Source organism: Macaca nemestrina, chromosome 8 (genome assembly GCF_043159975.1).
Source record: "Macaca nemestrina isolate mMacNem1 chromosome 8, mMacNem.hap1, whole genome shotgun sequence".
Classification (NCBI taxonomy): Eukaryota; Metazoa; Chordata; class Mammalia; order Primates; family Cercopithecidae; genus Macaca; species Macaca nemestrina.
Genome location: NC_092132.1, coordinates 79,143,999 through 79,158,276, shown reverse-complemented (window position 1 = coordinate 79,158,276; position 14,278 = coordinate 79,143,999). Strand labels below are relative to the sequence as shown.

The 14,278-nt window shown below is 42.4% G+C and overlaps 1 protein-coding gene across 5 annotated transcripts in view; it reads left to right on the top strand.

The window, feature by feature from the left end:
* The first annotated feature begins 9,548 nt into the window (after positions 1-9,548).
* Positions 9,549-14,278, top strand: part of LOC105482188 (tripartite motif containing 55) — a 50,973-nt gene continuing 46,243 nt past the window's right edge. For 2 of the 5 annotated variants that reach the window (XM_011742191.2, XM_011742188.2), the window contains exons 1-2: positions 9,551-9,933; positions 10,800-10,972. In XM_011742191.2, the coding sequence (XP_011740493.1) occupies positions 9,766-9,933; positions 10,800-10,972 (341 nt within the window). In that variant the 5' untranslated portion in view covers positions 9,551-9,765. Of the gene's footprint in view, positions 9,934-10,799; positions 10,973-14,278 lie in introns of all 5 variants that reach the window. The other 3 variants (XM_011742189.2, XM_011742190.2, XM_011742192.2) reach the window with 3 other exon arrangements.

Here is a 14,278-nt window from a genome sequence, read left to right as displayed (position 1 = left end):
TTACAAAATTTAAAATCATGTATATGGAACATATTTGTCACATACATCTTATGTCTTTGGACAGTGCAAGTCAGAGAGATAGGCAAGGGCCAGATCACATCAGGTCTTGGGACCACAGTGAGGATTAATACCTTTATCCTAGAGGTGATGTGACCATTAATAGGATTTAAATAAGGGGTGACTTGTGAGAAGTGGATTGCAGAAGGCAAGAGTGAATTCAGAGAAATCAGTTAGGAGGCTGAGGTGGAGGAGAAGTGGGGCTGGGGCTGGGTGGGGAGGGTGGAGCAAACGTGTGGAGTTCAGACATAGGCCATTGGGAAGACCTTGGGCTAAAGTATTCGCTACTTGTTGGGACTGTCGCTGCTTATTTCTGGCACATATATAATGAGTGTTTCTTATTTCCAAGAAGTGTTCAGGGGAAAGTAAAATATGTTCATTTTTCTGACGTTTCCTCAGAGATCTTTATGATGAAGTAAAATTTATAAACAACAGATTTGAAGAAGGAGTGATTATCAAATGAACAAAAGATTTCAAGCAGAAGTTGGCAAACCATCTAATGAAAGAAATGCCACAGTGTTAGCTGCTGTTAAGTGCTTTTCAAGTTCATTTCTCTTTGATTTTAGATTTTGTAAGATGTTTCTTTTCATTAAAAATTTAAAAATCACGCGGGGCGCGATGGCTCACGCCTGTAATCCCAGCACTTTGGGAGGCCGAGGCAGGCGGATCACGAGGTCAGGAGGTCGAGACCATCCTGGCTAACACTGTGAAACCCCGTCTCTACTAAAAATACAAAAAAATTAGCCAGGCGTGGTGGTGCGCGGCCTGTAGTCCCAACTACTCGGAGGCTGAGGCAGGAGAATGACGTGAACCCGGGAGGCGGAGCTTGCAGTGAGCCGAGATCGCACCACTGCACTCCAGCCTGGGTGACAAAGCGAGACTCCGTCTCAAAAAAAAAAAAAATTTTTTTTAAATCACTTATCCAAGCTACTAATTGCCAGGTAGACAGCTAAATAGAAAAGACTGATGACACAGGCAGAGGGAAAACATGAAGTATTTTGTAGATGTCATGGGTCAAGTCCTCAGTGCAAAGGGATGGCAAGAATCTTTGTAAGGAAAGAGAGTTCTGGGTTATATTTTTTGGAATAACTTTTAAAGTTGTTACATGGAGGGAAATTTCTAAGCCAAATAATGGTTAGACAGTGCTTTATTTGGGCCACACCCTGAGCTCTAGGATACCAAAGGAAATAACATTATGTCTTCTGTGGTCAGATGGGTTATATCTGGCAGGACTGATAACTGAGCCTGGTGCTTGGAACACCAGCTCATTGAAATCCCAAATGAAGTGTGGCCTTCTCTCCACTGGTCATGAGTGGAGTTCTCACTAAAAAAGGGAGGGAGGGAGGGAGGGAGGGATGGATGGATGGATGGAGGGATGGATGGATGGACGGACGGATGTAGGCATGCATGTGTGAATATTGCAAGAAAGAATTAACAGCCTCACTGGCTTAGTTTAAGAGGACCTGGTTTGCACAAGATTAAGTGTTGGCCTTTGTTTTGGCATGGGATTAAAATAATTCTCAGATTATATTGGTGCTGGAGTTGACCTGAAAGTCTTGGTCCACTGGTGCCCTAGTGCTCCAGCCCAACTAAACTTCCTTCTTCAGCAATCACCAACTCTCTGCCTTCACATTCACATCATCTGATGTTCTTTCCCTGTTTTAATTCTTTAGTCAGTCACCCCCTTTCTCACTTCCAGTGGGCACAAGAAAGCAAGAATACTTCCTTTCTACCTTAGAGGCTGAGCCAGGAGTGAGATCCGTCTTCCAACTCCTCTTGTTTTCTCTTTCATCAGGACTGCACTCTCTCTGCTCACTGTTTTGCTTCAAACCATATCTGTTTTTTATTTTCTTTTAGCTGTACCCTCCATCTAACCATAAATTCTCTGTTCTGTTTGATGAACAAATGGCTCCTTAAACTAAGGCTGGATTATTTTCAAGTACCTGGAATTGCAATTACCTGCACCAAAGACACAAAACAGAACGTGGGTAAATGAAATGCTGAGGATGTTCTGGAATGTTCAGGATTCTTTGGGATTTTCTAATGTCTCCTGTTCACAGAATGCTCTGACCTATTTTGACAGTTACAATGAAGAATCGGTGCTGCTCTTCTGACCACACTGGGGCGAGTAGAGATTCACATCACTCTAGCCAGAGAGTACAAAATCACCAAAAGACAGTGACCCAGTTCTTGTTGGAGAGTCCTTCATATGCATTTGAATTTGCCCCCAATATTTTTTTATATCTCGTGTTCTAGGACTGGTTGTCTACTATAATAACCACTATCCACATGTGGACATTTAAATATAAGTTTACATTAATACAGTTTAAAATTTAGTTTCAGAGCTGCACTGTGCACATTCCAAGTACTCAAGAACCACAAGTGGTTAGAGATTGGACACTACAGATATAGAACATTTCCATAATTAGTGGAAATTGTTATGGACAGTGCCCTTCTAAAGCATGGGTGTGGTGCAGTTTAGTAGGTGAGGTCATGGGCTCTGTACTCAAAAGATGTGTCTCTTAGTCTGCATCACAGTTTCAGCAGCCATGTGACTCAAGGCAACTACTTAACTTGCTCAGCCACAGTTGACTCAGTGGAGATAATAATACCAGAGACAGGGAGCTATGATATGAAGTAATGGGTACTCAGTACATATTTATCATATTTGTTGTAGTAGTATAGTAGTAAAAATAATTTTAGCATCCCTTCCTGTCTTCCCTAGATGAAAAACACACTGAGCTCTTACTGTATAATAAAGAACTTAGCTGGTCTTTGTCCCAAGTCCCTGAGTGGGAGCCTCTAAATCCTTAGAATTTCTCAAGTGACAGACATGCCTTTGTTATTCATCGTGGGCCCTGATAGTTTATGCTAATGAGATAACTGAGGATGGGGGCCGGCCATGTCAGAAAGAACAACCATGAGATGCGAATCTTGGGGCTTTGAGCCACATGATGTCAGCCCAACCTCCAGGGAGGCAAGGAGAAAGCTGAAGATTGAGATCAGTCACATAGCTAATGATTCCATCAATCATGCCTCCATAATGAAGCCCCCATAAGAACTCTGGACACAGAAGCTCGGGTGACCTTCCCTGGTTAACAGCACTCTGTGTGCATTGTTACACATTCATGTGCCAGGAGGGTGATGCATCCTGACTCCACTGGGAGAGGACATGGAAGTTCACATCTGGGACACCCTGCAACCTTGCCCCTATGAATTTCTTCTTTTGGCTAGTCTTAATTTGTATTCTTTTTGGCTCTAATAAAACTGTAATCATAAATATGTTTTCCTGAGTTCTGTGAGTCATTCTACCAAACCAAGGAGGTAGTGGGAACCCCCAAATTTGTAGCCAGTTGGTCAGAAGTACAGGATCTGGGAACCCCAGAGTTCGCTGCTAGTGTCTTAAGTGAGGACAGACCATGCCCTTTACTTGTGAAATTTGGCCTAACTCCATTTAGGTCATGTAAGAATTCCACTGCAGATCTACATCTCATTCCTGGGCCCTGGCCCCTGAAAATGCCTGGTTCCATTTGGCCCGGCAGCTACAGGTTGAAAGAGGTCAAAAGCCTTCTTTTTCTGTTGTTACTCTTCAGCGTCACATCCACCGTTGGGTGCACACTCAGGTTCCTAGGGACCCATCTAATTTCCCCAGATGTATCTGGGAGACCAGAAAACTGTTGAAAGAGGGGAGGGTGGTGGTAACTTTGCTTCAGTTTTTCAATGTGTCTAAACATACTCCAGCCCCAGGCTGGTGGGACTCAGAAATGAGGGGCAACTAGGGCTTCCAACCATGGCAGCTCCCTGTGTAATTGCTCCCGATCAGTTTCTAGCCTCTGTCCTGATATGTGTGGTGAGAGTAGGGGTGGACGTGGGGGAAGCAGTGCACTCCTTCTATATAAACCAAAATACCTTCAGGAGACTACGCTTTGTTAAATTAAGTTTGACCTAAAGCTACCTTCATATATATTTTAGGTTTCACCTAAAGGTTTCTTGTACATAGTGAACTGTCGCCCAGCTGGGTGTCTAAACAGACTGTAACGTGCTCATGTAACAGGTCGCTGAGTCTCAGCCAATCCCAGGTGGTCAGCTGTTAAACCAGGTTCAAGTAAGGCAAACGCTGAGCTGTCACCAGTCCACCTAACTCTGTGCCCCACTTCTGCTTTCTGTACATCACTTCCTTTTCTCGGTCCATAAATCCTACCCAACCATGGGGCAGCCCTTCAATCTCTAAACCTATTCTGGTTCTGAGGGCTGCCTCATTTGTGAATCATCCTTTGCTCAATTAAATTTTGTTCATTTCAATTTGTCTAAATTTTTTCTTTTATCAGCTGGTTTTCATGTCCAGCACAGGCTCAGGTCCACTCCAAATCCCGGAGCCTGAAGATGACTTAAATTCTGATTCAGGTCCAGAATTTCCCCTATCTCCTGAACCCTGTGAATGATTTGGGAGTAAACAAAATGTTCTGATTTCTCCTTAGAGCAGAGCACTCCCTCCTGTGTCCCACTTCCAGCTCAAACACCCACCCCATGGACTGGTGTCTGAGAGCAGGGAGGAGCAAGAAATGAAGAAAAGAGAACGCAGAGAGGAAGGTGGTAATTATCCATGTTGTGAAGGGAAAATAAATCTTGGGGACCCCAAATCACTAAGCTAAAGGGAAAAGTCAAGCTGGGAACTGTTTAGGGCCAATCTGCCTCTCATTCTATTCAAAGTCGCCCCTCTGCTCACTGAGATAAATGCATAAATGAAGAGGCTAATTAGAAACTGAAGAGAATGCAACCATTTTTCTCTTTTCTACCTATGACCTGGAATCCTCCTCCCCGCTTCAAATCTTCCACCTTTGCTTTGAGCTGTCCAGACCAAGCCAATGTTCATCTTGCATATGTTGATTGATGTGTCATGTCTCCATAGAATGTATAAAAACAAACTGTGCTCTGATCACCTTGGGCACACATTGTTAGGACCTCCTGAGGCTGTGTCACAGGCGTGCATCCTCAACCTTGGCAAAATTAACTTTCTAAATTAACTGAGACCTGTCTCAGATTTTCAGGGTATATTTTGGTAACCAAAAATATAATTCTAAGCCCCCCAACTCACTGATGGATGCCCCTTCTCGGCCAAGGTCGTTCCAAAGTAAACCTAAAAAATGATTTCAGGCCATCATGGGAAGATAGAGTCACACATGCCTCCTTCTAGCCTCTTTTAGAATTCAGGCTCAGCTGTCCAGCATTAACACTAAAACAGAGATCTTAAGACTGAAAAAACAGACTCTTTGTAGCAATAAGATACCAAATTCCAATCTGACGCTAGTATAGCATCATATGACAGATAGCAGGCCCTGAAAGAAATTAAAGTATTTTCCCCCAAAATACATTTCTTTGAAATATTTTGAAATGGCCCTGCAACACTGTCTCTTGTGAGGAAAATCTATATTCTGTAGAGAATCCCTTCCTTTTCCAGGTCTTTTCCCTGATCCAGGAGAGATTTAACTGATTTAACTTCTACTCTCTCTGAAGCCTGCTAGTTGGAAGTATCTTCTGCACAAGAACCTTGGTGTCCACAACCCCTTATCTAAACCCAGACATACCTTACTGTAAATTACAGGTCCTTAGGTGATATCTTAGCTCTTTTAACCAACTGCCAATCAGAAAATCTTCGAATCTACGTATGTATGACCTGGAAGCCCCTACTTCGAGCTGTCCCATATTTCAGACCAAATGAATGTATACCCCCACATATATTGATTGATGTCTTATGTCTCCCTGAAACTTATAAAACTAAACTGTAGCCTGACCACTTTGGGCACCTGTTCTCAGGACTTCCTGGGGTTGTCACAGGTCATGGTTCTTATATTTGGCTCAGAGTAAATCTTTTCAAATGTTTTACAGAGTTTTACTCTTTTTCATTGACATTCATCACCTGAGCTCTTAGTCCTGTGGGATTCATGCTGGTTTCCTGTGTCGCCTCCAGGGACAGTTCTAAGAAAAAGTAAAAGGCAGGGAGCAAGAAAGAACAGAGAGAAAAAAAAAGACAGAGAAAGGAAGATAGAGATCAGCTCTGTAATCCCAGAGCTTTGGGAGGCCATGGCAGGAGGATGGCTTGAAGCCAGGAGTTCAAGCCTGGGCAACATAGCAAGACCCTTGTCTCTGCAAAAAAATTAAAAAATTAGCTGGGCCTAGTGGTGCACACCTGTAGTCCCAGCTACTCAGGGGGCTGAGGTGGGGGGATTGCTTGAGCTCAGGACTTTGAGGTTTCAGTGAGCTATGACTGCGCCACTACACTCCAGTTTGGGCAACAGAGTGACTCTCGGTCTCTTAAAAGAAAATACTGTTTCAGAGGTTTTTGTTTTTTTCTACGAATACTGCTAAGCTAGGTTATGAACCCCACTCACTTATAGAGGGCAGAACTGAAATCCTCCTAGGTGAGGTCACCTTCCAAGACCACAAAGCGAGGTAGATGCAGAAGTTGGGAGAAAGCCTGACTGTCTCTGACTCACTCTGCAGCCTCTCACTACATCATCGGTCACTCAGGCTCACGCATCTGAGTCATCTCTGTGGATTCTACTTTCATAGCAGCCCCAGGGATCATTTCCTTCTTTCCTTCCCCACTGCCATGACCTGTGCCAGGGCTTCCCGACCTCTCACCTGGACTATTGGCAACAGCCTCTGATCTGGTCTTTAGCCAGTCACCTTCATGCTAATCTAACCCAATTCTCACTGAAAGATCAATCTAACCAACCGCTGCCCTCACGGAAGTGAGAAACTTTTAACGACTTCCTGCTGCTTAATTTATTAAGTGTTAAAAACTCTTTAACGCAGTATCCATGGCCAGCCAATGCTTTAGCAGCATGCCTGCACTCCAGCTCAAGTCACTGTGGCTCGGAGATCCCCTGCACGCCTGTGCATGCCCATGTTGCTGCTTCTGTGCCTTCTCTTGGAAAGCCCCAGCCATGCCTCACCTAACTACACGTCCATCCCTCTGAGATCCTCGGTGCAGCAGTTCAAACACTAACCCCACCCATGAAGCCCTTCTGATTCCTCCGACCCTGAATTGCTGTAGCTGTTGTGAAAGGAAAATAAATCTTGGGACCCCAAAATCATAAGCCAAAGGGAAAAGTCAAGCTGGGAACTGCGTCAGGCAAACCTGCCTCCCACATTATTCCTAAATAAAATAGCTACAAAGATTTAAAAGCTACATACCTCCCTTACAATTTGCACCCTGGGAAATTCCTTACAGGCCCCAATATCTTTACCTTAAAACAGTTTTGTTGAATTTTACCCTGACAGTGTAAACTGACAGCTTATCTTCACAGGCGTGGTACAAAGGACAGAACTCTAAGTCATCTCTCTGCTTACCTGAGACAAATGCATATCTGCTTTCTTCCTCTGATGTAAAAATGCAGACTCACTGAGCTAGAGGAAGACAAAGACTATTATTCCTCTACCTACCGCCCAGCGCCAACATGTAAATTATGTATTTGGTGAAAGACTGATCAAAGACTCGAAAGAATGCAACCGTTTGCCTCTTATCTATACCCACAACTGAGAAATTTTTTTCTCTTTCCCCAATATCCATCCTTTTCCCTTTAAATATTAAAGCCTCCGAAATCTTCTCTGGAGAAAGGCACAGACCTGCCTCCTGGCACGCGCCGTTAACTTTCTCGATTGAGACCTGTCTCAGGTACTTTTTGGCTTAGACTCTTTATCACATTTTATTTTGTACTATGTTGTGTGTGTGCACGTCTCATCTCCACTCTTAGACTGGGCTCCTTGAGGACAATGACCTACGTCTTCTTCATCTTTCAATCCCCAGAGCCTCACACAATGGAGACACACTACACATATCCAATGAATGTATTTTGAAGGAATGAATTCCTTCTACAAGAAAAGACTCTGCTGCAATGTACATGATTAGTTTAAGTGCTTTTACTTAGATTGCAAGGTCTTTGGCAGTAGAAACTTAATCTTTCCTAGAAAATATCTCACATATTGTATTCAGACCTCCCTTCCACAGCCCATGAATTGATAAACACAATTAACTGTCTAGGCGGGGTGAACCGAAGTAATTCAGTAAAAAAATTTTACCAGTTCCTGTCCTCACTGTAGTTGCTAAATAAATATTGAAAGGACTAAGATAATTCTCTAAAGATCCCCGATATGTTTATGAATACATATAACTTATTATTAATTAATAGAGCTTGTTAGATTCTCAATAAGCTCTCTGTGCACACAGCACTAAGACCACACATAACCAGTCACACTGACCTACACTTCACTGGTAATCTAATTCACACCAGGGATATGTTAACAAAATGTGTTCATTGTCCCAGGTTTTTAAAATCAAGGAGAAAGAAAGCCAAAATTTATCACATATAAACAGACATGGATTTCTTTTTCATTTTTGATCTGATTTAAAATTTTTTAAATACAATATATATTGGTTAAATTGTCGCTTCACAAAATCCCGATGAATGTCAGAATCAATGTTTTTGACTCAAGAGCAGACCAAGAATATTAGAAATTACCAGGGAAACTATGGTTTAAAAAGTCACCTTGGAGGAAGGGGAAATGCAAGGGCGTATAGTTATTTTGGAGGCAGATGAAATGCAGGTATGGAAAAAGGACTCCATTTATACTTCACTTGTCAATGGCACTGGTAACTGTGCCCCAAGGGATGACAAAATGAAATAATAGATTTGCCACCCCCAGGCCCCTGCCAGTTGCTACCTCATTACTGATTATTGTTGCAAACTATTATATAATTTAAGAATTTAAATAATCAGTAAAAGACCATCAAATTTGCTTTGTGTTTTTGGGTGTGTGTAGGAGGCGGGGCAGCATAGGAGGAAAGAGGGCCAAGGAAGAGGAAAGCAATGCGGAAGAGCAGACAGCATACTAGAGTTGTTTTATCATATAACTTTTTTCCCAAATAATTAGATCATCCACTGGTTTTGAATTTTTATTTATGCATGTATTTATTTATTTATGAGGTGGATACCTCTGTGGTGAATATTTGAATTTAGCTTTTAAATTGTAATTTTTCAAAGACCACAACCCCAGCTGACAAAGATGAAATACTTAACATTAAGAAAGTCTTTTTGATGATTGCCCTTGTGAAGCCTGGATAACAATTTTCAAGACATGTTTTGTTCATTTTCACCTAAGAAGGCTCTATTAGGCTACTTTTGGTGACTCAGTTCCTACACTCTCAAGACAGGGCTGGCATTAGTTACACAGTCAGACTCTGTGCTGCGTTCTGCCCCTTCCTGGAGAAACTGTCACCAAATTCTCAGTGAGTGTTCACAGAGGGCATGGTTCAGTGGCTAGGCATGCACATTTGCATTTGTTGTTGACAACTGTCAGCTTTGACCTCCTTCTCTTCACAACCCTGTCTAAATGGGGTTTGTAATCCTCCTTCCCACCCACTCTCTTCACTCCCTGGGGCAAGAATGTTGACTCCTGCTCGTCACCTGTCAGGATCCATCCTCCTGTCACTGGCTTATATGGACAAGTCAGCCCACATCACGTGACTGCAGGTTGCTAAAAACAGCTCCGGCACCCACTCCAAACCAGGGCCTGAAACAATGTCCTCCACCGAGGGAAACGTAAAGGACACTTGATCACACAATCCCTGGAATAATATCCAGGAAACACTTGCTGGAGCCACTTGCAGCACCCTTCCCTGGCAGCACACTTGGGGACAGCGAGGAGATGAGCGCATCTCTGAATTACAAGTCTTTTTCCAAAGAGCAGCAGACCATGGATAACTTAGAGAAGCAACTCATCTGTCCCATCTGCTTAGAGATGTTCACGAAACCCGTGGTCATTCTCCCCTGTCAGCACAACCTGTGTAGGAAATGTGCCAGTGATATTTTCCAGGTAGGTTTGTTTGGAATTTGGTTGGGGGGAGGGGGTGGAAAAGATTCCCTTCTCTTGGAATCAAGTGCTTAACATTGAGGTGAAATGCTTTAAAAAACTTTATAAGGTTGCCAGGCGCGGTGGCTCACACCTGTAATCCCAGCACTTTGGGAGGCCAAGGCCAGTGGATCACCTGAGGTCAGGCACTCGAGACGAGGCTGGCTAACATGGCGAAACCCCATCTCCACTAAAAATACAAAAAAAAAAAAAAATTAGCTGGGCATGGTGGCGGGCACCTATAATCTCAGGTACTTGGGAGGCTGAGGCAGGAGAATTGCTTGAACCCAGGAGGTGGAGGTTGCAGTGAGCTGAGATTGTGCCATTGCACTCCAGCCTGGGCAACGGAGTGAAACTCTGTCTCAAAAAAAGAAAAACAAACAAACAAAACTTTATAAAGTTGCATTTACTTTCAAGAAAAACATGTTTCTTTTAACGATTTGGTTTGTGTCCTCTTTACTCCCAAATCTAGTTTTATTTTAATACTAAGAATCATATATTTTTAAAAATCAAACCATTTAATGTGTTTCAAAACTATAAATAAGTAATTGCTGAAGACTTTAATGTGGAGTTTCTGGCTGGAACTTTTGGTTCTGAAAATGTTGAATGGAAAAATATCTTATGTAGACAGTGGTATGTTCGCATATGACTGTGGATAAGGTCTGACCCTGTGTTTCAGGACCACTTGCTGAGAAAGCCCTGAGGGATGATCTTATGGCAAGCTTAAAGTAGAAGTTCATGTTGTTTGTAGTAGCAGAGAGTGAAAACAAGTCTCGGAGAAGCTACTTGTGGCATTACCCAATTCCTTTTTTCTTACTTGGCAAGAACAGGCCTCTAACCCGTATTTGCCCACAAGAGGAGGCACCACCATGGCATCAGGGGGCCGATTCCGCTGCCCATCCTGTAGACATGAAGTGGTTTTGGATAGACATGGGGTATACGGACTTCAGAGGAACCTGCTGGTGGAAAATATCATTGACATCTACAAGCAGGAGTCCACCAGGTAACACTCTTCCACTCTTCCGTGTATCAAGGCCATCTGAAACTTGTTTTTGTTTGTTTGGTTTAATGGGTTGCTGCACTGAATGCTTGTTTATCAATCACAGACTGTTTTATGGAAAAATGGTTTTCCAAGTCAGTCCTTCCCAGTGAGATTGAGAGTTGCTCACAGCATGAGAGAGGGGAGTTGGTGCCCATGCTTTTGTATCAATTTAAGAATTAAGTGACTCATTAACACTAATCCATTCCAGATGGTGATGTTGAAAGAGACATACTGCTGTCCCTCTACACCTTAAATCCTGGTATTACATCCATTTTACACATTTTTGCACTTCACAGGTCCTTTGTAGCTCCAGATCTCTACAAAGTAAAGAAAAAATATCTAGTAAAAACTTAATAGAAAATTAATAGAAATGGCATCTTGCAAAATAGCCCAGTTCCTAATTCAGACAGTCTTGCCTTAAAATTGTTTGGATGGTAATAATAAAAACAAAATCCTCTAACATAGGTTGTCACTGTATTTACTCTAAGGGAAGTCACAAAGCAAGGCAAAACCCTGGCCTTTAGGGACTTAAAGTTCAGAGACATGAGGAAAAAAAAGATGAAATTCAGGTTATGTTTCCCTATTCCTTATTCTGTATTTACCGCATAGTCAGCATTCACTTGTTGATTGCGAATAGCATTGTGATAGCATTATATATCATCCATTCATTTAAAAAAATAACAAAAAAGGCTTCTTATTCACCAAACCACATTGGCTATAGAATTCCTTTCCTAGATACAACGCTGTGGGAAGCTTATTCCTAGAAAGGAACGATGTGAAGAGCCCCTTTTCAATTGTGCACAGGTCAGTCCAGTCCACAAAGCTTGATAGCAATATTGAGACCATCTAGAAGTGGCCTCATTGTGATTCCATTAGGGGACATGTATTTATGGAACATCTGCAGAGCTCTAAGAGGCTTGTGCTCTTGGAAGGAAAGCTGTTCTATAAATCTAACATAATTATTATAATTATTATAGCTATTAATTTCCGCTAAAGATCCAAAACTAAATTAGATAGTACCAGGATCTAGATGGGTTTGGGGAAGAATTGCTGATGACATATTGCAGAGATTGCAGCTGGCTGTTTCCCTTGCTTCCAAAGTCTCTTGACAAGAACAACAGTACTATTGCTGTTGCTGTTACTTTACAGATTTGATCTCATTGTATTTCACTACTTTAAAATACAAATACACACTGTCTCTTAAAAACTTAACCAACCAATTAAAAACCAATTAATTATGAGACTGATGCAAAATTGCGATTTTTGCAATTACTTTTCATGGCCAAAACAGCAATTACTTTTCCACCAACCTAATATTAAGAGAGTTTATATTAACAAGAGTTTCAGGGCTAGTCCAGTGCCTTGCACAAAATAGTTGCTCCATAAACCCAGCTGATTAAGCAATACCACAAATATTCTTACATAACAAGTTTCAGAGCTAGTACAGTGCCTTGCACAGAATAGTTGCCCCATAAATCCCAGCTGATTAAGCAACACCACAAATATTCTTACATGTTCTATTTATTGCAATAAATTTATGTTTTGTTACTTGTCACAGTGGGAATTTGAGACATGAAAAAATAGCAATACTTGTTATGAAATCCAGAGAAGAGATGTTAAAACTTGCAGTATTAGTAAAACTACAAAACACATCTTCACCTTAACTATGAAGTTGGCTTGGTGCAGCTGCCAAAAATAGTACCCAGGTCTGGGAAGTAAATTGCACAAAAGAAATGAACGAAATTTCCAACAATAAAGCTCATAGTTGAGTGGACTAGGGATGCTTTTGTAATTTTCTGTGATTTTCTTATGCTGTTTTTTCTTGAACTTGAGACTTGCTTGTGGGACAATTTTACTTGGTAGCAGAACCACAAGTGGCACAGAGCACTTGGCCACGTGTCTGGGAAGAAACGCAGGTGTCCCCTGGGGGCAGGCAGCCTTACTAGACCAGAACCTTGAGCCTCAGGGTACATTAGGTAACCCTGGAATGACCTTGGATATATAGAGTGAGAAGAGTTCAGCTGTGGCCTTTGGAAGGGGGTGGAGGGGTGACCAGTCACAGACTGGGATGTTATTGGTCAACTCTGACCTCCTCCAGAAAGGCTGGAGACTGTAAGTCTCCACCAAACCTAGCATTCTTTTTTTATTTTATTTTACTTATCTTTTTTTGAGATGGAGTCTCGCTCTGTCGCCCAGGCAGGAGTGCAGTGGTGCAATCTTGGCTCACTGCAAGCTCCGCCTCCCGGGTTGACGCCATTCTCCTGCCTCAGCTTCCTGAGTAGCTGGGACTACAGGCGCCCGCCACCTCGCCCGGCTAATTTTTTTGTATTTTTAGCAGAGATGGGGTTTCACTGTGTTAGCCAGGATGGTCTCGATCTCCTGACCTGGAGGATCCGCCCGCCTTGGCCTCCCAAAGTGCTGGGATTACAGGCATGAGCCACCATGCCCAGCCAAAACCTAGCATTCTTATCCAGAATTCTGCATGGTGCCAGACTAGCCACAGTTAGGAGGGAGAGACGGTAAGAGAAGGTACTATTTTGGCTAATATTAATAATTAATATAATAATAATTAACTTTAAACTATAACAAGTAAAACTGCTATGTGCTATGTGCCAGACACTTTTCAGGGTTCCTAATACATGAATCATGTGCAATTCTTTTTTTTTTTTTTTTTTTTTGAGACGGAGTCTTGCTCTGTCGCCCAAGCTAGAGTGCAGTGGCACGATCTCCACTAACTGCAAGCTCCACCACCCAGGTTCACGCCATTCTCCTGCCTCAGCCTCCCCAGTAGCTGGGACTCCAGGTGCCCACCACCAAGCCTGGCTAATTTTTTTTTTTTTTAAGTAGAGACGGGGTTTCACCGTGTTAGCCAGGATGGTCTCTATCTCCTGACCTCGTGATCTGCCCACCTTGGCCTCCCAAAGTGTTGGGATTACAGGCGTGAGCCACCGTGCCTGGCCCATATGCAATTCTTTAATTCTTACAATAATCCTGTGAGGTGTTGATTATTATAATTACTGCTATTCTATTAAAGTTTTTAGTGTCTTAAAGTAACTAACATACACACTTTTTAAAATTCAGTATACAAGGCCTCTGAAGAGAAATGCTATCTCCACCCTATTCTCTCTTTACCCCCAAGCCTCATTCACCAGAGTCAACCACTTTTAATTCTTTTAACTGTTTTTCTGCTATGTATCACCAATGACATGTGCATACTACTGGTATGCTTCTATTCTTTGACTTTTCAATTTTAGACATTTCCTATTG